Source organism: Bufo bufo, chromosome 5 (genome assembly GCF_905171765.1).
Source record: "Bufo bufo chromosome 5, aBufBuf1.1, whole genome shotgun sequence".
In the NCBI taxonomy this organism is placed as follows: domain Eukaryota; kingdom Metazoa; phylum Chordata; class Amphibia; order Anura; family Bufonidae; genus Bufo; species Bufo bufo.
Window position 1 is genome coordinate 541025615 of NC_053393.1, and position 23957 is coordinate 541049571.

General features: G+C 50.7%; 1 protein-coding gene across 1 annotated transcript in view; it reads left to right on the forward strand.

Moving 5' to 3' along the window:
- The first annotated feature begins 12119 nt into the window (after positions 1–12119).
- The window catches only part of GARS1 (glycyl-tRNA synthetase 1), a 28355-nt gene continuing 16517 nt past the window's right edge, over positions 12120–23957 (forward strand). The window contains exons 1-3 of the mRNA XM_040431307.1: positions 12120–12354; positions 18463–18564; positions 22710–22812. Of these exons, the coding sequence (XP_040287241.1) occupies positions 12157–12354; positions 18463–18564; positions 22710–22812 (403 nt within the window). The 5' untranslated portion in view covers positions 12120–12156. The remainder of the gene's footprint in view (positions 12355–18462; positions 18565–22709; positions 22813–23957) is intronic.

Below are 23957 nucleotides of genomic sequence, written 5' to 3' on the forward strand. Positions count from 1 at the left end.
CATCCCAGGTCGCCAAGAAACGCGGTCTCGGTGCCCGGGAAAGACGAGAACCTCGGAGCAGTCTACAGACTAGAGGGTGCTGCCCCGCCGGGCATCCATCGAAACCACTATGTTGAGACGAGATTGCGGACCTGTAAAGGTTGATAGTACGGTACGCTTTACCTTCTTCAAACAAAAACGACAGAAAAAGCAACACAGCATTTACAGGTGCCTCAACGGGATCCAGATCCCGAGTGAAGCACCAACGAGCCCAGGAATCCCAGGCCGCCCGATAGGCCCGTCTAGTTCCAGGAGCCCATGCACTCTCCAGTAAGAATCTAGCCGTGTCCGAAACGCCCGTGACGTCCCAGGGACCCCCGACACCCTGCATGCGAGGAGTTGAAGAACCCCTACTTGAAGCAATGGGTGCAGCTGACCGGCTGGTCCTTTGAGTAAATGAGGGTGAGCGGGCAAGAGGAGCGGCTCATCGACGAGCAATTCTAACAGGTGGGGGAACCACGATTGGGTTCTCCAAAAAGGCAGAATCAAGACCAGTTCGGCAGATTGGCGCCGAATCTGGAGCAGAACTCTCGGAATGAGCGCGAACGGCGGTAACGCGTACATGAGGGACCCTGACCACTGTTGGAGGAAAGCGTCCACCGCCTCCGCTGCCGGATCTGGCCGCCAGCTGAAAAACCTAGGAAGTTGTGCGTTCAAACGTGATGCAAAGAGGTCGATGGAGAAAGGGCCCCATCGAGATGAAACGGCAGAGAAGACTGTCACGTCTAATTTCCAGTCGCTGGAGTCGGTCATGAAACTCGAACTCCAGTCTGCCTGAGTATTGTGGAGGCCCGGAAGGTACTCCGCGACCACCATGATGTTCCTGGACAAGCAATACTCCCATAAATCTCTCGCTAAGTGTGTCAGTACGGAGGAACTCGTGCCGCCCATGCAATTCACGTATCGGACCGCCGACACATTGTCCATACGGAGCCCGATACAGGCTCTGACTGTCGTTGGCGAAACTCCGGATTGCTAAAGAGTCCGCCAGGAGCTCCAGAGCGTTGATGTGGAGTCGAGACTCGTCCAGAGACCAGAGCCCACGGGTGGAGACGCCGTTGCAATGGGCCCCCCAGCCATGAAGACTGGCATCCGACTCTATAATGAGGTCCGGCTGGGGCCCGATGATCGCCCTGCCATTCCACACTGAGAGATTGTGGATCCACCACATCAATTCCTGTGTGGTTTCCTCGTCTAGAGCGAGGGTGTCGGCATAAGACGCCCCCGCTCGTAGATGCGCAATCTTGAGGCGTTGTAACGCCCTGTAATAAAGAGGAGCCGGAAAAATTGTCTGGATGGACGATGCCAAAAGACCTATTATCCGTGCCAGGTGTCTCAGGGATATTATCCGTGCCAGTGTCTTAACTCCTTGCGAATAGCACCTTCGCCTGGGGGAGACTGAGTGTCAAAGCAATGGAGTCTATGGTGAACCCCAGAAACTCCATGGACGTGGAGGGAATTAGACACGATTTTTTCAGATTGATAATGAAACCCAGGTTGGCGATGAGCGCCACACCTGGTCGTTCCAGAGAAAACGTAGAAGATCTATGGAGCAGGGAGCCACGGGGACCGTAAGGTAAGCATCTTTGAGGTCCAGTTTGGCCATCCAATCTCCAGGGAGCAGCATATCCCTTAGAAGGTGGATTCCCTCCATCTTGAAATGACGGTACTAAACAAACTCGTTTAGAGATCTGAGGTTGATCACCGGCCGCATGGCCTCCCTTCTTCTGCACTAAGAAGATGTTGCTGACAACTCCCATGTGTCCCGTGGGGGCTAGTTCTATCGCCCCTTTGTGAAATAACTCTGTCAGCTCCCTGTGAACGAGTGACTGTGCTGGGCCGGACAACACCATGGGGTGTGGAGGAGACAGGCCTACCGGGTTGGCTACGAGATCTATCTTAAAACCTCTGACCATGGACAGTATTCATGGGTCGGAGATGACACCTGCCCAAGCATGCAAAAAGAAACGGAGTCTGCCCCCGATGCAAGCGACAGAAAAAAGTAGAGGGTTGGGACTTACCATATGGACGTCTGGCACTTGGATTTCCACGGAACCCTCTGGATCGACTTGGTCCGACCCGGGATAGAAGGCGGGCAGGTGGCGTTGATCCTGGAGAGATGCCCGGTATGCGTAGGAGCCTCTACCCGAACCTCGGGTGTGAACAGAGGACCGGCCGGACAGGCGGCCCCGGGAACTGCCGGCCCTGGCGGAGAAACGATTGGGAAACACCCTGCGCATAAATGTCTGCGCTTTGTCGAGAGCCGTAAAGGCACCAACGTATTTGCCCAGCTCCTTAATGAAAGAATCCCCAAATAGGAGACCGTGGGCATCCTTGCCAGCCTCTGATAATTCCAGATTGGCCAACTTAGGCTCAATCTTCATCAAAATCGCTTTCCGCCTCTCTATGGCGAGCGACGTGTTCACGTTTCCGGCTATACAGATAGCCCTCTGTATCTATCCCCTGAGTTCTTCAGGGTCTACTTGCTTGCCGCCAGCCTTAGCGGCCTCGGCCATGTCAAAAATCTTTGCAAGGGGTACAGTTATGTCCAGGAGCTTGTCCTGACATGCCCTCAGAGCGGAATCTAAACCCTTGCGCGCGTTCTGCCTGGCGCGGACAGGCTCTTTTACGCGAACCAAGTGAGTTTTCCATTGATGGAGCAGAGCCATCAGTCATGTGATTTCTGGAGGCAGATGGAGGTGACAACTGAGGCAATTGTAACCGCTGGTGTGCAGCAAGAGGCTGGGCTACCAGGACCTGGGAAATGGAGTGTGTGAGGACGGAGGACATAGAGCCCATCGCCGTCATAATAGCATTAGAAATTGACTGTTGTAAGGCCAATGCCTGAGTCTCTGTAGCAGAAGGCTCTAGCACTCCCCTGGGGGATGGGGGAACCTGGCCTCTGGGAGCAGAGACTGGAAAGGGCAGCGTAGTGGGGGGGATGGGGGAACCTGGCCTCTGGGAGCAGGGACCGGTAAGGGCAGCGTAGTGGGGGGGATGGGGGAACCTGGCTTCTGGTAGCAGGGACTGGTAAGGGCAGCGTAGTGGGGGGGATGGGGGAACCTGGCTTCTGGGAGCAGGGACTGGTAAGGGCAGCGTTGGGGGGGGGGGGTGGGGAACCTGGCCTCTGGGAGCAGGGACTGGTAAGGGCATCGTAGTGGGGGGGATGGGGGAACCTGGCTTCTGGGAGCAGGGACTGGTAAGGGCAGCGTTGGGGGGGGGGGATGGGGAACCTGGCCTCTGGGAGCAGGGACTGGTAAGGGCATCGTAGTGGGAGGGATGGGGGAACCTGGCTTCTGGTAGCAGGGACTGGTAAGGGCAGCGTAGTGGGGGGGATGGGGGAACCTGGCTTCTGGGAGCAGGGACTGGTAAGGGCAGCGTTGGGGGGGGGATGGGGAACCTGGCCTCTGGGAGCAGGGACTGGTAAGGGCAGCGTAGTGGGGGAGATGGGGGAACCTGGCCTCTGGGAGCAGGGACTGATAAGGGCAGCGTTGGGGGGGGGGGGATGGGGGAACCTGGCCTCTGGAAGCAGGGACTGGTAAGGGCATCGTAGTGGGAGGGATGGGGGAACCTGGCCTCTGGGAGCAGGGACTGGTAAGGGCAGCGTAGTGGGGGGGATGGGGGAACCTGGCCTCTGGGAGCAGGGACTGGTAAGGGCATCGTAGTGGGAGGGATGGGGGAACCTGGCTTCTGGGAGCAGGGACTGGTAAGGGCATCGTAGTGGGGGGGATGGGGGAACCTGGCTTCTGGTAGCAGGGACTGGTAAGGGCAGCGTAGTGGGGGGGATGGGGGAACCTGGCTTCTGGGAGCAGGGACTGGTAAGGGCAGCGTTGGGGGGGGGGATGGGGAACCTGGCCTCTGGGAGCAGGGACTGGTAAGGGCATCGTAGTGGGGGGGATGGGGGAACCTGGCTTCTGGTAGCAGGGACTGGTAAGGGCAGCGTAGTGGGGGGGATGGGGGAACCTGGCTTCTGGGAGCAGGGACTGGTAAGGGCAGCGTTGGGGGGGGGGATGGGGAACCTGGCCTCTGGGAGCAGGGACTGGTAAGGGCATCGTAGTGGGGGGGATGGGGGAACCTGGCTTCTGGTAGCAGGGACTGGTAAGGGCAGCGTAGTGGGGGGGATGGGGGAACCTGGCTTCTGGGAGCAGGGACTGGTAAGGGCAGCGTAGTGGGGGGGATGGGGGAACCTGGCTTCTGGTAGCAGGGACTGGTAAGGGCAGCGTAGTGGGGGGGATGGGGGAACCTGGCTTCTGGGAGCAGGGACTGGTAAGGGCAGCGTAGTGGGGGGGATGGGGGAACCTGGCCTCTGGGAGCAGGGACTGGTAAGGGCATCGTAGTGGGAGGGATGGGGGAACCTGGCTTCTGGGAGCAGGGACTGGTAAGGGCATCGTAGTGGGGGGATGGGGGAACCTGGCCTCTGGGAGCAGGGACTGGTAAGGGCAGCGTAGTGGGGGAGATGGGGGAACCTGGCCTCTGGGAGCAGGGACTGGTAAGGGCAGCGTTGGGGGGGGGGATGGGGGAACCTGGCCTCTGGGAGCAGGGACTGGTAAGGGCATCGTAGTGGGAGGGATGGGGGAACCTGGCCTCTGGGAGCAGGGACTGGTAAGGGCAGCGTAGTGGGGGGGATGGGGGAACCTGGCCTCTGGGAGCAGGGACTGGTAAGGGCATCGTAGTGGGAGGGATGGGGGAACCTGGCTTCTGGGAGCAGGGACTGGTAAGGGCATCGTAGTGGGGGGGATGGGGGAACCTGGCCTCTGGGAGCAGGGACTGGTAAGGGCAGCGTAGTGGGGGAGATGTGGGAACCTGGCCTCTGGGAGCAGGGACTGGTAAGGGCAGCGTAGTGGGGGGGATGGGGGAACCTGGCTTCTAGGAGCAGGGACTGGTAAGGGCAGCATAGTGGGGGGGGATGGGGGAACCTGGCTTCTGGGAGCAGGGACTGGTAAGGGCATCGTAGTGGGGGGGATGGGGGAACCTGGCTTCTGGGAGCAGGGGCTGGTAAGGGCATCGTAGTGGGGGGGATGGCTGAGACATGATGGCAACAAGAAGCTGGAGGTAAGTCACCTCTCAGACAAAAGGACACTGATACAGAGGAGAAAAAAGAAGACCGGAGCCAACCTGGGCAACAGAGCAGGAGCAATATGGAAGAGGTTGTGGGTGGTAGACGAGGCTAGACGCGGGAAGACCGGGGGCGCGTACACAATGCGACAGATGCAGGAGAGAAGCCGGCAAATTGAACGAAACCTTCCCCCGCGAGATCTCGGGCGCAAGAGGACAGCGGTGAGGAAAGAAGCCGGGGACCAAGATGGCGCCTGAGGAAAGAACCCTGAGGTAAGATGGCGCCCCAGACCGAGCGGCCAGTGAGCTATAAGTCCGGCGGTAAGCGCAGGGGGCTATAAGTCCGGCGCAAAGGGGAGACAGAAACAAATGAGTGCCACTAAAGATGGCGCTGATAAACTCGCCAAGCCGGCAGAAGGAAAAGGGGGGAAAAAACAACTTAATACCGATAAATGTATAAAAGAATCTAAACCTACAACCTGAGTACATACGATGCCCCAGCCAGCTTCAGCTTCCCCCAAAAAAGGGGGGGGGGGGGGGCGCTGAAGGGCAACAATATCACCACAGAAACAAGCTGAAAAGGGAAAAGCATAGAACATGAACTTTCTCTGTACTTATCTGGTAGCAGCAAAGAAAGCGGAGGATCCCAGTGGGAACAGACCTTATATACACTGGGACTGAGGGGCGGGGCTGTTACCATGGTTTCTGTACCCTCCATGTTGTTTTTCTTTGCTGCTATGGTAGAAGTAAGGAGAGAGTTCATGCAACATGAGCCTCCGTGTCCTGATATAAAATCAGGCTCTCCTGTTATACAACTCTTAAAGGGATTGTTGAATTTCTTTCACACCTTTTAATTAAAGGGACTTTTTGCGCTGCTATACTAATGTTATAAACGTTTGGTCACTGGTACCCCCACAATCAGCACTCCACACAGCAGGGCTGTCAGCCAAGTGGCTACATGAGGCATTACAGGGACTGCAGTACCAGACACAGTCCAATGTGCAGGGATGGCGCTGTGACAGTTACTCCAGCACAGGGGAGCAGTCTGCAGAGCTGGGCCCATTGTGTTCTGCTGATCACTGTGTGGGTGAGACCCCTGCCCACCACACAGCGCAACCTCTGATAAGTAACTGGTATGAGCTTCCGCTGCAGTCTGAGGACGCAAGTATAAAGAAGAAGGCACCGCTGTGCAGTGGGTGCTTCCAGATCTCAGGTCAGGGGCACCCTCTAGTGTCATATTCTTAAATTGCACTTAAAGGGATTTTTCCACCATATTATCAAAAGTTTAAGACCACTTGAAAAATGGCAGAAAATCCTATTTAGCATGGCTGGATCTTAACAAGGTTCCAAGTAGAGCTTCAACATGCAACAAGAAGAAATGGGAGGGAGACAAAAAAAATTTGAACATTCAATTAATTGAAAATAACGATTAAACTGAAACAGGCTGTTTTTCAGCTGATCCAAATTTTAGGACCACATGCCTTTAAAAGGCCAAATCTGTGCAAAGATGTGGATTCATTGTCATCTTCTGTCAGGTCGTCACACGTTGTGATGGCAAAGGCAAAAAAACTCTCCCTTTTTGAAGGTGGTCGGGTTGTTGAACTGCATAAGCAGGGTCTCTCACAGCGCGCCATCGCTGCTGAGGTGGGACGCAGTAAGAATTTCTTAAATGATCCTGAGGGTTATGGAACAAAAAAGTCAAGTGGAAGACCCAAAAAAATGTCCTCAGCACTGAGCCGGAGGATCCAATTGGCTGTCCGTCAAGACACTGGACGATCCTCGACCCAAATTAAGGCCCTTACTGGTGCTGACTGCAGCCCCATAACCATCAGGCGGCATCTGAGACTGAAGGGCTTCAAAAACAAAAAACGTCTTCAAAGACCTCGTCTCCTTGAACGCCACAGAACTGCTCGTTTGGACTTTGCAAGAGAGCACCAGACATGGGACATTCAAAGGTGGAAGAAAAATGTAACCTTGATGGTCCTGATGGTTTCCAACGTTACTGGCATGACAAGCAGATCCCACCTGAGATGTTTTCTACGCGCCACAGTGGAGGGGGCGCCATAATGGTCTGGGGGGCTTCTTCCTTCAGTGGAACAATGGAGCTTCAGGAAGTGCAGGGGCGTCAAACAGCCGCTGGCTATGTCCAGATGTTGCAGAGAGCATTCCTCATGACTGAGGGCCCTCGTCTGTGTGGTAACGACTGGGTTTATCAACAGGACAACGCTACAGTACACAATGCCCGCAGGACAAGGGACTTCTTCCAGGAGAATAACATCACTCTTTTGGCCCATCCTGCGTGTTCCCCTGATCTAAATCCAATTGAGAACCTTTGGGGATGGATGGCAAGGGAAGTTTACAAAAATGGACAACAGTTCCAGACAGTAGATGGCCTTCGTGCTGCCGTCTTCACCACTTGGAGAAATGTTCCCACTCACCTCATGGAAACGCTTGCATCAAGCATGCCGAAACAATAACGGTGGAGCTACTCATTACTGAGTTCATGTTTGGAAGTTGGATTTCTGTGTTGGGGGGGTTTAGTTTTTTTTGGAGGTGTGGTCCTAAACTTTTGATCAGCTGAAAAACAGCCTGTTTTAGTTTATTCGTTGTTTTTATTAAATTGAATGCTCAAAAAATGTTTTGTCTCACTCCCATTTCTTCTTGTTGCATGTTGAAGCTCCACTTGGAACCTTGTTAAGATCCAGCCATGCTACATAGGATTGTTTGCCATTTTTCAAGTGGTCTTAAACTTTTGATCAGGACTGTATTAAGGCCCCTTTCACATGGGCGAGTATTCCGCGCGGATGCGCTGCGTGAAGTGAACGCATTGCACCCGCACTGAATCCGGACCCATTCATTTCTATGGGGCTGTTCACACGAGCGGTGATTTTGAGGCATCACTTGTGCGTTGCGTGAAAATCGCAGCATGTTCTATATTGTGCGTTTTTCACGCAACGCAGGCCCCATAGAAGTGAATGCGGCTGCGTGAAAATCTCAAGCATCCGCAAGCAAATGCAGATGTGGTGCGATTTTCACGCACGGTTGCTAGGTGACGATCGGGATGGGGACCCGATCTTTATTATTTTCCCTTATAACATGGTTATAAGGGAAAATAATAGCATTTTTAATACAGAATGCATAGTACAATAGCGCTGGAGGGGTTAAAAAAATAAATAAAATTAAACTCACCTCCTCCACTTGTGCGCGCAGCTCGGCTCGTCTTTTTTCTTCTTCTTTGAGGACCTGGGAGGAAAAGGACCTTTGGTGACGTCACTGAGCTCATCACATGATCCATCCCAATGGTGATGGTTTATGTTATGGACCATGTGATGAGCGCAGTGACGTCACCAAAGGTCCTTTTCCTCCCAGGTCCTCAAAGGCCTCATGCACACGACCGTTTTTCGCGTCCGCATCCGAGCTGCAGTTTTTGCGGATCGGGTGCGGACCCATTCACTTCAATGGGGCCGCAAAAGATGCGGACAGCGCTCCGTGTGCTGTCCGCATCCTTTGCTCCGTTCCGTGGCCCCACAATAAAAAGATAGCATGTGCTATTCTAGTCCGTTTTGCGCACGGGCGGCTTCCAGTTTTTGCGGATCTGCGGTTTGCGGACTGCAAAAAACGGCACGGTCATGTGCATGTAGCCAAAGAAGAAGAAAGAAGACAAACCGAGCTGCGCGAACAAGTGGTTGAGGAGAGTTAATTTATTATTATTTTTTTTAACCCCTCCAGCCCTATTGTACTAACCATTATTTCCACGTATAACCCTGTTATAAGGGAAAATAATAAAATCTACAGAACACTGAACCCAAACCTGAACTTCTGTGAAGAAGTCCGGGTTCGGATCTGGGTACCAAACATGCCGATTTTTCTCGCGCGCGTGCAAAACGCATTAAAACGCTTTGCACTCGCGGGGAAAAATCATGCATTTTCCCTCAACGGACCCGCATCTGTTCCCGCACGTCAAACGCAACGCATGTGTGAAAGAGGCCTAAGTGTCTTCTCCATTAGGTAACACATGGCAGACCCTGCGGCTATCTGGTACTGTATATGGGGACACTGTCCATCTGGTAATGTCTTTATGGGGGCACTCTGTATCTGGCACTATTTACAGGGGCACTCTGTATCTGACACTATTTACAGGGGCACTCTGTATCTGACACTATTTATGGGGGCACTCTGTATCTGACACTATTTATGGGGGCACTCTGTATCTGACACTATTTATGCGGGCACTCTGTATCTGACACTATTTATGGGGGCACTCTGTATCTGACACTATTTATGGGGGCACTCTCTATCTGACACTATTTATGGGGGCACTCTCTATCTGACACTATTTATGCGGGCACTCTCTATCTGACACTATTTATGGGGGCACTCTCTATCTGACACTATTTATGCGGGCACTCTGTATCTGACACTATTTATGGGGACACTCTGTATCTGACACTATTTATGGGGACACTCTCTATCTGACACTATTTAGGGGGCACTCTCTATCTGACACTATTTAGGGGGCACTCTGACACTATTTAGGGGGCACTCTCTATCTGACACTATGTACGGGGGCACTCTCTATCTGACACTATGTACGGGGGCACTCTCTACCTGACACTATTTAGGGGGCACTCTCTATCTGACACTATTTAGGGGGCACTCTCTGACACTATTTAGGGGGCACTCTCTGACACTATTTAGGGGGCACTCTCTATCTGACACTATGTACGGGGGCACTCTCTATCTGACACTATGTACGGGGGCACTCTCTATCTGACACTATTTAGGGGGCACTCTCTGACACTATTTAGGGGGCACTCTCTGACACTATTTAGGGGGCACTCTCTATCTGACACTATGTACGGGGGCACTCTCTACCTGACACTATTTAGGGGGCACTCTCTATCTGAAACTATTTAGGGGGCACTCTCTATCTGACACTATGTACGGGGGCACTCTCTATCTGACACTATTTACGGGGGCACTCTCTGACACTATTTAGGGGGCACTCTCTATTTGACACTATTTAGGGGGCACTCTCTATCTGACACTATGTACGGGGCACTCTCTATCTGACACTATTTAGGGGGCACTCTATCTGACACTATTTAGGGGACACTCTCTGACACTATTTAGGGGGCACTCTCTGACACTATTTAGGGGGCACTCTCTGACACTATTTAGGGGGCACTCTCTATCTGACACTATTTAGGGGGCACTCTCTATCTGACACTATTTAGGGGGCACTCTCTATCTGACACTATTTAGTAGGCACTCTCTATCTGACACTATTTAGGGAGCACTCTCTATCTGACACTATTTAGGGGGCACTCTCTATCTGACACTATTTAGGGGGCACTCTCTATCTGACACTATTTAGGGGGCACTCTCTATCTGACACTATTTAGGGGGCACTCTCTATCTGACACTATTTAGGGGGCACTCTCTGACACTATTTAGGGGCACTCTCTATCTGACAGTATTTAGGGGGCACTCTCTATCTGACACTATTTAGGGGGCACTCTCTATCTGACAGTATTTATGGGGCACTCTCTATCTGACACTATTTAGGGGGCACTCTCTATCTGACACTATTTAGGGGGCACTCTCTATCTGACACTATTTAGGGGGCACTCTCTATCTGACACTATTTAGGGGGCACTCTCTGACACTATTTAGGGGGCACTCTCTGACACTATTTAGGGGGCACTCTCTATCTGACACTATTTAGGGGGCACTCTCTATCTGACACTATTTAGGGGGCACTCTGACACTATTTAGGGGGCACTCTCTATCTGACACTATTTAGGGGGCACTCTCTGACACTATTTAGGGGGCACTCTGACACTATTTAGGGGGCACTCTCTATCTGACAGTATTTAGGGGGCACTCTCTATCTGACACTATTTAGGGGGCACTCTCTATCTGACACTATTTAGGGGGCACTCTCTGACACTATTTAGGGGGCACTCTCTGACACTATTTAGGGGGCACTCTCTATCTGACACTATTTAGGGGGCACTCTCTATCTGACACTATTTAGGGGGCACTCTCTGACACTATTTAGGGGGCACTCTCTGACACTATTTAGGGGGCACTCTCTGACACTATTTAGGGGGCACTCTCTATCTGACACTATTTAGGGGGCACTCTCTATCTGACACTATTTAGGGGGCACTCTCTATCTGACACTATTTAGGGGGCACTCTCTATCTGACACTATTTAGGGGGCACTCTCTATCTGACACTATTTAGGGGGCACTCTCTATCTGACACTATTTAGGGGGCACTCTCTATCTGACACTATTTAGGGGGCACTCTCTATCTGACACTATTTAGGGGGCACTCTCTGACACTATTTAGGGGGCACTCTCTATCTGACACTATTTAGGGGGCACTCTCTATCTGACACTATTTAGGGGGCACTCTCTATCTGACACTATTTAGGGGGCACTCTCTGACACTATTTAGGGGGCACTCTCTGACACTATTTAGGGGGCACTCTCTATCTGACACTATTTAGGGGGCACTCTCTATCTGACAGTATTTAGGGGGCACTCTCTATCTGACAGTATTTAGGGGGCACTCTCTACCTGACACTATTTAGGGGGCACTCTCTATCGGACACTATTTAGGGGGCACTCTCTACCTGACACTATTTAGGGGGCACTCTCTATCGGACACTATTTAGGGGGCACTCTCTATCTGACACTATTTAGGGGGCACTCTCTACCTGACACTATTTAGGGGGCACTCTCTACCTGACACTATTTAGGGGGCACTCTGACACTTTTTGTGAGCACTCTATTATAGGGGTGCAGTCAGAATCTGAGTGACTATAGCGACCCTGAACGCTATAATTCGACTTAGTCCATATTCCCTCGCGGACTCCTTCAGGCTGCTATGTACTACAACCCCCAAAATACTTACTTCAACATACAAAGGGCTCACTGCCCAGAACCAAGATGGCGTTCCCGGGGCTTCCGGGATGCAGAGCAGCCGGCCGGCGGGTGTCGCTTTACGGCTGTCGTTGAGCAGAGATTTCATCATGCAGTGAGGTGTGTGATGCTCGTGCTGAGGTCCCTCCCCGCCCTGCTGCTGCGACATCTGCCCGGCTCCTTGTGTCAGCACACCCGGCACGCCCGAGCTTCAGCCCGGACAACCAAAGTCTTCAAACACCCGGCGCCCCCCAGAGCCCCCCCAGTCATGGAGGTGAATGTGGAGGAGCAGCTGGCTCCCCTCAGGCTGGCGGTCAAAGAACAGGTGAGGAGGGGGCAGGGGAATCTGGGGTGCTGGGTAATATAGGGGTGCAGGTCACATTGGGGCAGGGGAATCTGGGGTGCTGGGTAATATAGGGGTGCAGGTCACATGAGGGCAGGAGCTATGGGGTGCACTCTATAATGGGAGACAGTCCCGTGTAATCTGGGGGTGCACTCTATAATGGGAGACAGTCCCGTGTAATCTGGGGGTGCACTCTATAATGGGAGACAGTCCTGTGTAATCTGGGGGTGCACTATAATGGGAGACAGTCCCGTGTAATCTGGGGGTGCACTCTATAATGGGAGACAGTCCCGTGGAATCTGGGGGTGCGCTCTATAATGGGAGACAGTCCTGTGTAATCTGGGGGTGCACTCTATAATAGGAGACAGTCCCGTGTAATCTGGGGGTGCACTCTATAATGGGACACAGTCCCGTGTAATCTGGGGGTGCACTCTATAATGGGAGACAGTCCTGTGTAATCTGGGGGTGCACTCTATAATGGGAGACAGTCCTGTGTAATCTGGGGGTGCACTATAATGTGAGACAGTCCCGTGTAATCTGGGGGTGCACTCTATAATGGGAGACAGTCCCGTGTAATCTGGGGGTGCACTCTATAATGGGAGACAGTCCCGTGGAATCTGGGGGTGCGCTCTATAATGGGAGACAGTCCTGTGTAATCTGGGGGTGCACTCTATAATGGGAGACAGTCCCGTGTAATCTGGGGGTGCACTCTATAATGGGACACAGTCCCGTGTAATCTGGGGGTGCTCTCTATAATGGGAGACAGTCCTGTAGAATCTGGGGGTGCACTCTATAATGGGAGACAGTCCTGTGTAATCTGGGGGTGCGCTCTATAATGGGAGACAGTGCCGTGTATTCTGGGGGTGCGCTCTATAATGGGAGACAGTCCTGTGGAATCTGGGGGTGCGCTCTATAATGGGAGACAGTCCTGTAGAATCTGGGGGTGCGCTCTATAATGGGAGACAGTCCTGTGGAATCTGGGGGTGCGCTCTATAATGGGAGACAGTCCTGTAGAATCTGGGGGTGCGCTCTATAATGGGAGACAGTCCTGTGTAATCTGGGGGTGCACTCTATAATGGGAGACAGTCCTGTAGAATCTGGGGGTGCACTCTATAATGGGAGACAGTCCCGTGTAATCTGGGGGTGCACTCTATAATGGGAGACAGTCCCGTGTAATCTGGGGGTGCGCTCTATAATGGGAGACAGTCCTGTAGAATCTGGGGGTACGCTCTATAATGGGAGACAGTCCCGTGTAATCTGGGGGTGCGCTCTATAATGGGAGACAGTCCTGTAGAATCTGGGGGTGCGCTCTATAATGGGAGACAGTCCCGTGTAATCTGGGGGTGCGCTCTATAATGGGAGACAGTCCCGTGTAATCTGGGGGTGCGCTCTATAATGGGAGACAGTCCTGTAGAATCTGGGGGTGCACTCTATAATGGGAGACAGTCCCGTGTAATCTGGGGGTGCGCTCTATAATGGGAGACAGTCCCGTGTAATCTGGGGGCGCACTCTATAATGGGAGCCAGTCCCGTGTAATCTGGGGGTGCACTCTATAATGGGAGACAGTCCCGTGTAATCTGGGGGTGCGCTCTATAATGGGAGACAGTCCTGTGTAATCTGGGGGCGCACTCTATAATGGGAGCTAGTCCCGTGTAATCTGGGGGTGCACTCTATAATGGGAGACAGTCCCGTGTAATCTGGGGGTGCGCTCTATAATGGGAGCCAGTCCCGTGTAATCTGGGGGTGCACTCTATAATGGGAGACAGTCCCGTGTATTCTGGGGGTGCGCTCTATAATGGGAGACAGTCCCGTGTATTCTGGGGGTGCACTCTATAATGGGAGACAGTCCCGTGTATTCTGGGGGTGCGCTCTATAATGGGAGACAGTCCTGTGTAATCTGGGGGTGCGCTCTATAATGGGAGACAGTCCTGTGTACACTGGGGGTGCGCTCTATAATGGGAGACAGTCCTGTGTAATCTGGGGGTGCACTCTGAGATCCAGTCCTGTATAATCTGGGGTGAGGATCTTCCTGGTGACCCTCTCAAGTGGTTCTCCTCACGTGGCCCCTGGATTATTAGATGACCGGACACGAGCATAACCCCGTATCAATCTGTATGTATACAACCTTAGTTATATATACTTCTGGGAAAGCTGGGTGACTGCCAATATGGCCGCCATTCTGTCTTCTCTTGCTGTGGTCACCCAGCTTTCCCATTCTCCTACATCGCACATTTACTTGGATATGTAAGAACACCAGATGTCGGGGATATGTCTCACCGTACCTGGCAGATCTGCCTTTCAGGATCCCAGAAAAGCTGTAGGGGAGCAACCCTGAAAGTTCAACACTAGTTCCTGAAAATCTGGAGTTCCCCTTTAAAAGGGATGTCCAGGATTAGAAGAACATGGCTGCCTCCTGCGCCAAGCCTGTTGTGTGGTATTGCAGCACAGCCTCATTCACTTCAAGGGACTGCAGTACCTGACACAGCCTAAAGACAGGGTCCCTTTTATCTTGGATTGTTGGGGATGACTCAAAATTCCCTGCAGGTGCTGTACCCGGTGAGATATGAACCCAGGAGCCCTGTGCTGCAGGTGCTGTCCCCGGTGAGATTTGAACCCAGGACCCCTGTGCTGCAGGTGCTGTACCCAGTGAGATTTGAACCCAGGACCCCTGTGCTGCAGGTGCTGTCCCCGGTGAGATTTGAACCCAGGACCCCTGTGCTGCAGGTGCTGTACCCAGTGAGATTTGAACCCAGGAGCCCTGTGCTGCAGGTGCCGTCCCCAGTGAGATTTGAACCCAGGAGCCCTGTGCTGCAGGTGCCGTCCCCGGTGAGATTTGAGCCCAGGACCCCTGTGCTGCAGGTGCTGTACCCAGTGAGATTTGAACCCAGGACCCCTGTGCTGCAGGTGCTGTCCCCAGTGAGATTTGAACCCAGGACCCCTGTGCTGCAGGTGCTGTACCTGGTGAGATTTGAGCCCAGGACCCCTGTGCTGCAGGTGCTGTACCCGGTGAGATTTGACCCCAGGACCCCTGTGCTGCAGGTGCTGTACCCGGTGAGATTTGAGCCCAGGACCCCTGTGCTGCAGGTGCTGTACCCGGTGAGATTTGGACCCAGGACCTCTGTGCTGCAGGTGCTGTACCTGGTGAGATTTGAACCCAGGACCCCTGTGCTGCAGGTGCTGTACCCGGTGAGATTTGAACCCAGGACCCTTGCACCACCACTACTTCTGCTGTGTGAGCGGCAGAAAGAACTGTTGCCATGAGGCATTGTGTGGCCCGCGCCTCCTGCTGCCCTCATAACACAGCCTGGTGACCTCTGAGGTCAGGACAGACGGCATTCATCCATTGTTCACAGAGGGGTCATTGCTCAGGGATCAGCGGCTAAATAGAATCATCCTGGGGTCCTGCGCACGAGGGGGCGGCACGAGGACAGAGCGGCGCAGGTTACGTCATCTTCACTGTCACACAGGTGTATAGGTGGAATATACCAGAGCACAAGGATAAGAGGGGTCCAATAACTGGGATGAACCATCACTTACTTATTGTCAGGGGCTAATTGCTGGGATGTACCATCACTTACTGATCTTCAGGGGCTGTTCGCTAGAATGTACCATCACTTACTGATTGCTAGGGTCCGATCACTGGGATGTACCATAACTTACTGATTGTCAAGGGCTGAATGCTGGGATGTACCATAACTTACTTATTGTCAGGGGCTGTTTGCCGGGATGTACCATAAGTTACTGATCTTCAAGGGCTGTTCCCTAGAATGTACCATCACTGATCGCCGGGGTCCGATCACTGGCATGTACCATAACTTACTGTACTTATTGTCAGTGGCCGATTGCTGGGATATACCATAAGGCCCCATTCACACAACCGTAATTTTGCTCTGCATCTGATCTGCAAAAAACCCCCCCAAAAAAATTAAAATAAAAAATGGATGCATCTTGGAAATCACAGGGACATCATCTGTATTTTTTGTAAATCTGCATTTTGTGGACCGCAAAATACCTACTGTCGTGTGAATGCCTCCCAACTTGCTGATCTCCATGGACTGTACCATATCTTACGGATCGCTGGGGTCTGATCGCTGGGATGTACCTTAATTTGCTGATTGTCGGGGTCTTAACACTGGAATATTCCATCACTGATTGTCAGGATCTGATCGCTGGAATGTACCATCACTTAGGCCCCTTGCGGACGAGCGTGAGCGGAATAGATCCGGATGCGTTCAGTGAGAAATGCGTGATTTCGCACGCAAGTCCATTCAGTTTTGTCTGCGACCGCATTCGATTTTTATTGCGCGGGTGCAATGGGATTTAATGCGTTCTGCACGCGCGTGATAAGAAACTGAAGGTATACAAACAACATCTCTTAGCAACCATCCGTGGAAATCACCGCTCATGTGCACAGCCCTATTGAAATGAATGGGCCTGGATTCCGTGCGGGCGCAATGCGTTTGCATCGCGCATTGCACCCGCGCGGAATACTCGCCCCCGTGTGAAAGGGGTCTTATCGCTGGTATACACCATCGTACTCTTGTCAGGGGCTGATCGCTGGAATGTACCATATCTCACTGATTGTTGGGGTCCGTTCGCTGGGATATACCATCACTTACAGCTCTTCAGGGTCCGATCTCTGGGATGTACCATCGCTTACTGATCCGTTGTGGGGGATTGTATCGTAGGCTGAGTACGTGTCCGGTTCTAGGCTTTCTCCTCCACCGCCCCCCTCCCAGACTGAAGGATGATGAGGTTTCCCCTCCAGGCGCCTCCTCCTGCCACGTTCTCTGTAGTCTTCCCTGCAGACAGAGAGAAACTCGAGCATCCAGCGTCTGATGCAAGAACCCGTCAGCCGCTGTGGGGGGGAGCGGATGTTTTATGGGACGTTTCCCCTTTAAATGAAGAATTAAAAAACTATCCCCATTGGTTAAATTATTTTTGTCTGTTTCAAGGAAAGCTGGGTGACGGTCAGTATGGCCGTATTAAAGGGGTCACACGGCTTTCCCAACACTGCTGCCATGTGGGTGATTAGAAAAACAGCGCCGCTCCTGAGCACAGGTCGCCCCGTCCACCCGACACGACCCACGGCGCCGCGCGGCGACATATTGCAGAATTGTCTATGGACATCCAGTAATCCAGAATATCTGATAAGCCGGCTCCTGCCGATGCAGAATTCCAGGAATTTTTAATTTGCAGTGCAGCGGTCTGTTTTTCCAAGCAATAACTCTGCTTGCTGTCAAGAGGTGGAAGCATTCTGGTTCACGACCTGAACACACCTAGTCCTGCTCACACAGTGGAGAGTTTGTTACAGTGTATCAGCGCAGACAGTCCTCTGTGAGCTGGACTCCGGGCTGGCAGCTCTTGGCTGCGGCGGGGCTGCGTGCGCGCTTCAGTCCGGGCTCTTGGTCGTGTAATAACATCGGATTAGGGCGTAAAATCTCCGGATTTAGCTCATTAGCTGCAGTACAAACAGATCCCCCACGCCTGCCCGGGGCAAGTCGCCCAGCGGGTCATCACCGGTTGACTAGGAGATTTCTCTGGGGGGGGGGGGGTACTTTACAGAAATTGTTTAGCCAATTTATTTCCTATTTTGTATAATTCTCCTGTTGTGCCTGCAGTGTAAAGAATGGAGGTTATTTATTTTTATTTATTTTTTTAGTTTTTTTTTGTCATTGTTGTCTGTGTCTTTGCCTATGAAACATCTCAGCACTTTGCTATATTTTGCTATATCATATAAACATATATTTATTATGTTTCAATGATGTTTATTAAAGTTTTTCACAATAATAAAGTACACAGTACATTGTGCATAAAATAAAGGACGTAGCGTCCAGTCAAGTAGGCATAAACAAATAATACAAAGAACAAAAAGACAGAATAAATTAATCAAAAATAAGGAAAATATCAAGTAGTCAGGGGCAAACATATATTTATTATAGTGCAAAAGCTAACCTCCATGCTTTACACTGCAGGCTCTATGCCACATAACGTACAATATGAAAGCAGACGCCCCTGACCTGTGGGTTCTGTAATGAGGAAGAAACAAAAAACCTGGATCAGACCTTCTCTTCTCGCCCCACTTTGCAGGGTGACCTCGTGCGGAAGCTGAAGGAGGAGAAGGTTCCTCAGGTGGATGTGGACCGGGCAGTAGCGGAACTAAAGGCCAGAAAAAGAACCTTGGAAGCCAAGGTAAGCGTTACTGAAGCCAGGGGATGCTCTGCTGCTTTGGACATGGCCCTGATCAGAGTCAGTGGTAGCCTAAAAAGCATCCCACATGCTTTACACTGCAGCTGTGCTTGCTTGAATTAGCTACTGAATATTAACAGCGGCTCAATGAGAAGTCTGAGCACAGAGAGGAGATTTCCATTACAGCAAGGACTGAATGATGATTAAATACATGAAATATTGGTACTGAAGGGGGAGGAGCGGAGTCTTCACATGAGACTGTCCCTGGTGTCTGCACTATTAGTCCTGGCGCGGGCTGCACCGATACAGCGTGCCGGAAAACTGCGGAAACGCAGAACTGACAGGAGCCGGGCTCCCACTGTAACGCCCTAGGTGGTAGTGAACTTGACAATTTTTATAATGATAGTCTATGGTGTTGCACTGCGGCATGTGACATCTTGGATGGATTTTTTGCAACCGTCGTGTCGCAGTCGCAGCATGTCACATGTCGCAGTGCAACACCATAGACTATCATTATAAAAATTGTTGAGACAAAATGTCGCGCGACACATGTCATCGTGTAGCCCTAGCATTAAAGGGGCAGGGCGCTGTGGAGGAGACTGTTAAAGGGGCAAATACTGTGGAGGTCACTGTTAAGGGGGCAGGGTACTGTGAGGTCACTGTTAAAGGGTTTCTATCACTTCATATGACATAATTAGCTGTCAGACACCAGCGATCTGCTAGTGTCTGCTCTGGCCAACCATCCTACTATAATCACTTGTGGGGCAGCGGTTCTGCTAAAAAACTAACTTTTATAAATATGCTAATGAGCCTCTAGGTGCTATGTGGGCGTCATTAGCACCTAGAGGCTCCGTCTACCTTCATACACAGCCGCCGCCCAGCGCGTCCCTCCAGCCCGCCCATGTCCTCCTCCGTGTGACGCAGCGGACGAGTTCTCGCGCATGCGCCGTGCGCGGCTGTATTCGGCGCATTTGAGATCTTAGCTCGGAGCGGTCAGACATTCAATGCGCATGCGCGGCTGTATTCGGCGCATGCGCATTGAATGTCTGACCGCTCCGAGCTGAGATCTCAAATGCGCCGAATACAGCCGCGCACGGCGCATGCGCGAGAACTCGTCCGCTGCGTCACACGGAGGAGGACATGGGCGGGCTGGAGGGACGCGCTGGGCGGCGGCTGTGTATGAAGGTAGACGGAGCCTCTAGGTGCTAATGACGCCCACATAGCACCTAGAGGCTCATTAGCATATTTATAAAAGTTAGTTTTTTAGCAAAACCGCTGCCCCACAAGTGATTATAGTAGGATGGTTGGCCAGAGCAGACACTAGCAGATCGCTAGTGTCTGACAGCTAATTATGTCATATGAAGTGATAGAAACCCTTTAAGGGGGCAGGGTACTGTGAGGAGGTCACTGTTAAGGGGGCAGGGTACTGTGAGGAGGTCACTGTTAAGGGGGCAGGGTACTGTGAGGAGGTCACTGTTAAGGGGGCAGGGTACTGTGAGGAGGTCCCATTTTAAAGTGGCGGGGCACTGTGGGGGGTTCAGTGTTATGGGGGATACTGTCTATCTTAACGACACACACAAACATTAAATGAAATAGATGAAATATACCCGTGCGAAGCCGGCTCCTTCTGCTAGCCTTATATAATAATAGGGAGGATTTCTTCCAGCAAACGGACCGGTTCTCCTCGTAAACACTGCGTCTGTTTTATGGCCTTATGCATATAGAGTCCTCAACCTCTAATTAAATCTTATCAAAACTTGTAATACTAGTCCTCTGTGCCGTAATATTACTAACTCCACCTGTTCACTGATACATCATGTATTATACTCCAGAGCTGCACTCCCTATTCTGCTGGTGCAGTCACTGTGTACATACATTACATTACTTATCCTGAGTTACATTCTGTATTATACTCCAGAGCTACACTCACTATTCTGCTGGTGCAGTCACTATGTACATATATTACATTACTGATCCTGAGTTACATCCTGTATTATACTCCAGAGCTGCACTCACTATTCTGCTGGTGCAGTCACTGTGTATTAGGGTTGCATCGGGTATCGAATTATCGATACCCAATTGATACTTTTGTACCGGTATTGATTTGATACCGGGATTTGCCTCTTACCGATACTATGCTGCTCTACTGCACAGCCTAGTATCAGAGAACATGGCGCACGCTGCTCTCGGCACGCACCATGTTCTGCTCAGCCACACAGGGGAGAAGTGTCTCTGTCTCTCTGTGTCTCTCTCTCCCTCCCCCCTGTGCCACTGCTGCCAATAAGAAGAGAGACGGGAGGGGGAGGGTCTGTGGCCACTGCGCCACCAATCAAAATAACTAAACCATTAATACAGGAGCCGGGTGCTGGCGGCAGAATCACATAGCCGACCTCTGACAGGGAGCTGCGATTCTCGGCAGTTAACCCCTCAGGTGTGGTTGTATTTGTATTAAAAGGATACTTATCTTCATTGGTAGCACAGTGCGCCCCCCCAACCCCCTCAGTATTATAATCATTGGTGGCAGTACACCCTCATAGAGCTCTATCCGGGTGAATAGGACAAGGGATGAAAAGATCCCAGGTTCTAGCCCCTAAGGGGGTAAATGGTTATTAAATTAATAACACGTAAAAAAATAAAGTTAATTTTTTATTTATTTTTTTAAGTTTAAATCACCCCCTTTCCCAATTTTACATATAAAATATATAAACAATAAATAAACGTATTACATATTGCCATGCCCCGAAAAAAATGCTAACTATTAAAATATTAAAAAAATCTCCTATGCAGTGAACGCCATAACAGAAAAAAAGTAATAAAAACTGTGCGATTTCGCTCATTTTAGTCACCTTGTCCCCCCAAAAAATAGGATAGGACTGTTCAATTATGGGCCGGATGTTCCATAAAATCCAGAATGTATGTAGCTTTTTTGATTTATTCTTTCTGCGTGTTATCAAATGGTATTGAGCATCGCAGTACTTTTTTATGGTATCAAATAAAATTTTTGGTATTGTGACAACCCTAACATACATTACATTACTTATCCTGTACTGATCCTGAGTTACATCCTGTATTATACTCCAGAGCTGCACTCACTATTCTGCTGGTGGAGTCACTGTGTACATACATTACTTATCCTGTACTGATCCTGAGTTACATCCTGTATTATACTCCAGAGCAGCACTCACTATTCTGCTGGTGCAGTCACTGTGTACATACATGACATTACTTATCCTGTACTGATCCTGAGTTACATCCTGTATTATACTCCAGAGCTGCACTCACTATTCTGCTGGTGCAGTCACTGTGTACATACATGACATTACTTATCCTGTACTGATCCTGAGTTACATCCTGTATTATACTTCAGAGCTGCACTCGCTATTCTGCTGGTGGAGTCACTGTGTACATACATTACTTATCCTGTACTGATCTGAGTTACATCCTGTATTATACTCCAGAGCTGCACTCACTATTCTGCTGGTGCAGTCACTGTGTACATACATTACTTATCATGTACTGATCCTGAGTTACATCCTGTATTATACTCCAGAGCTGCACTCACTATTCTGCTGGTGCAGTCACTATTTACATACATTACATTACTTATCCTGTACTGATCCTGAGTTACATCCTGTATTATACTCCAGAGCTGCACTCACTATTCTGCTGGTGCAGTCACTGTGTACATACATTACTTATCCTGTACTGATCCTGAGTTACATCCTGTATTATACCCCAGAGCTGCACTCACTATTCTGCTGGTGCAGTCACTGTGTACATACATTACTTATCCTGTACTGATCCTGAGTTACATCCTGTATTATACTCCAGAGCTGCACTCACTATTCTGCTGGTGCAGTCACTGTGTTACATACATTACATTACTGATCCTGAGTTATATTCTGTATTATACTCCAGAGCTGCGTTCTGTATTCAGCAGTCTTCAGAGGTGGTATCTCCCAACATTCCCTGCTTGTTCAGTATCTGTATTATGGTGTAAAGACTACATCTCCCAGGTTTCTGACTTGGAAATTCTGATCTGATGGCAAACTTGCTGACTTTCCATCAATGACAGGCAGAATTTTAAATGCAGCTCTTGAGGTTGTAAATGCCGGCTGTAAACTTGCATTCTATGTTTTTAAATACAGGAATTGTCTCTGCAACCCAAGGATGACATCGTGGACCGAACCAAGATGGAGGACACTCTGAAGAGACGCTTCTTCTACGACCAGGCCTTTGCTATATATGGAGGTACGAGGCTCACCCATAATAGAGCAGGGACGGTGCAGAGAGATTAGGTACTGCGCTTGCTGTCAGTGACTGGGAACAACATTGTTCACATCCAGACCTGTCCTGGCCTGTTACTTCTCCCAGCTGAGGGTTTGTTACAGCAGCAACACAAATCTCTTTCCTGTCCTGATAGTTTGTTACAATGTATCAGTGCAAGTAACGTGTATCAATCTAGAGAGCAAACTGTTGAGCATTGTCGTGACAGGTTGCTACTGTAACAAACCCCTTGCTGTGAGAAGTCTTACAAAGGTCACACAGGGTTAGGCCTCATACACATGACCCTAGTTTTAGTCCGCATCTGATCTGCTTTTTTTTGTTTTTGGATTGCCGCAGATCCATTTATTTCTATGGAATACGCAAAAAAAAAAAAAATCATACGGCACACGCATGTCATCCATGGGATCATTCCACAAATCATAGATAATGTCCTGTTTTTCGGAGCTGCAGTACCACACACAACCTGGGCGAATGGGTGGCGTTAAGCAGCCATGTTTTCATTCTAACGCTGGGAGAACGCCCTAATCAAGGAGGACATTATTAGATGATGTGCGGCTCATGTCGCCCTCTAGTGTCCATGATCCGGTACTGCAGCTTATTTTCCGTCTGCGGAGATGCAGAGCTCCCTGGGGGGTGACCCCTCTCTAATTACATTGTGGGCACCGCGTGTCCCTTCATTTACAAGAAATCCTTCCTTGCTCTAAGCTTCTAGTCGTGAACTAATTAAAAACTGCCGTAGTAGACCCTAGCCAGAGAAGCCTGCACCCTGGCACTTCAAATATTTCTCACATGCTGGGAGTTGTAGTTTCACTGGGGTAGCGGCAGGGCCGTAACCACTGAATCCTGGCCAGTAGTGCACCTTTCTAATAGACCTCATTCTTATAGGGTTTTTCTGACCTAGGATAGGTCATCAATATTAATATCCTGGAAAACCCCTTTAAGATCTCTGCTTGCTGGGATCTTTCAGGTTTACGCCGACAGGCTGAAATTCTATATAGATCTATAACTTCTCACAGCTGAGGGTTTGTTACAGCTGTGTGAGGTGAAGACATCCGCGGCACAAATCTCTCTCCTGTCCTGATAGTTTGCTACAATGCGTCAGTCCGGTG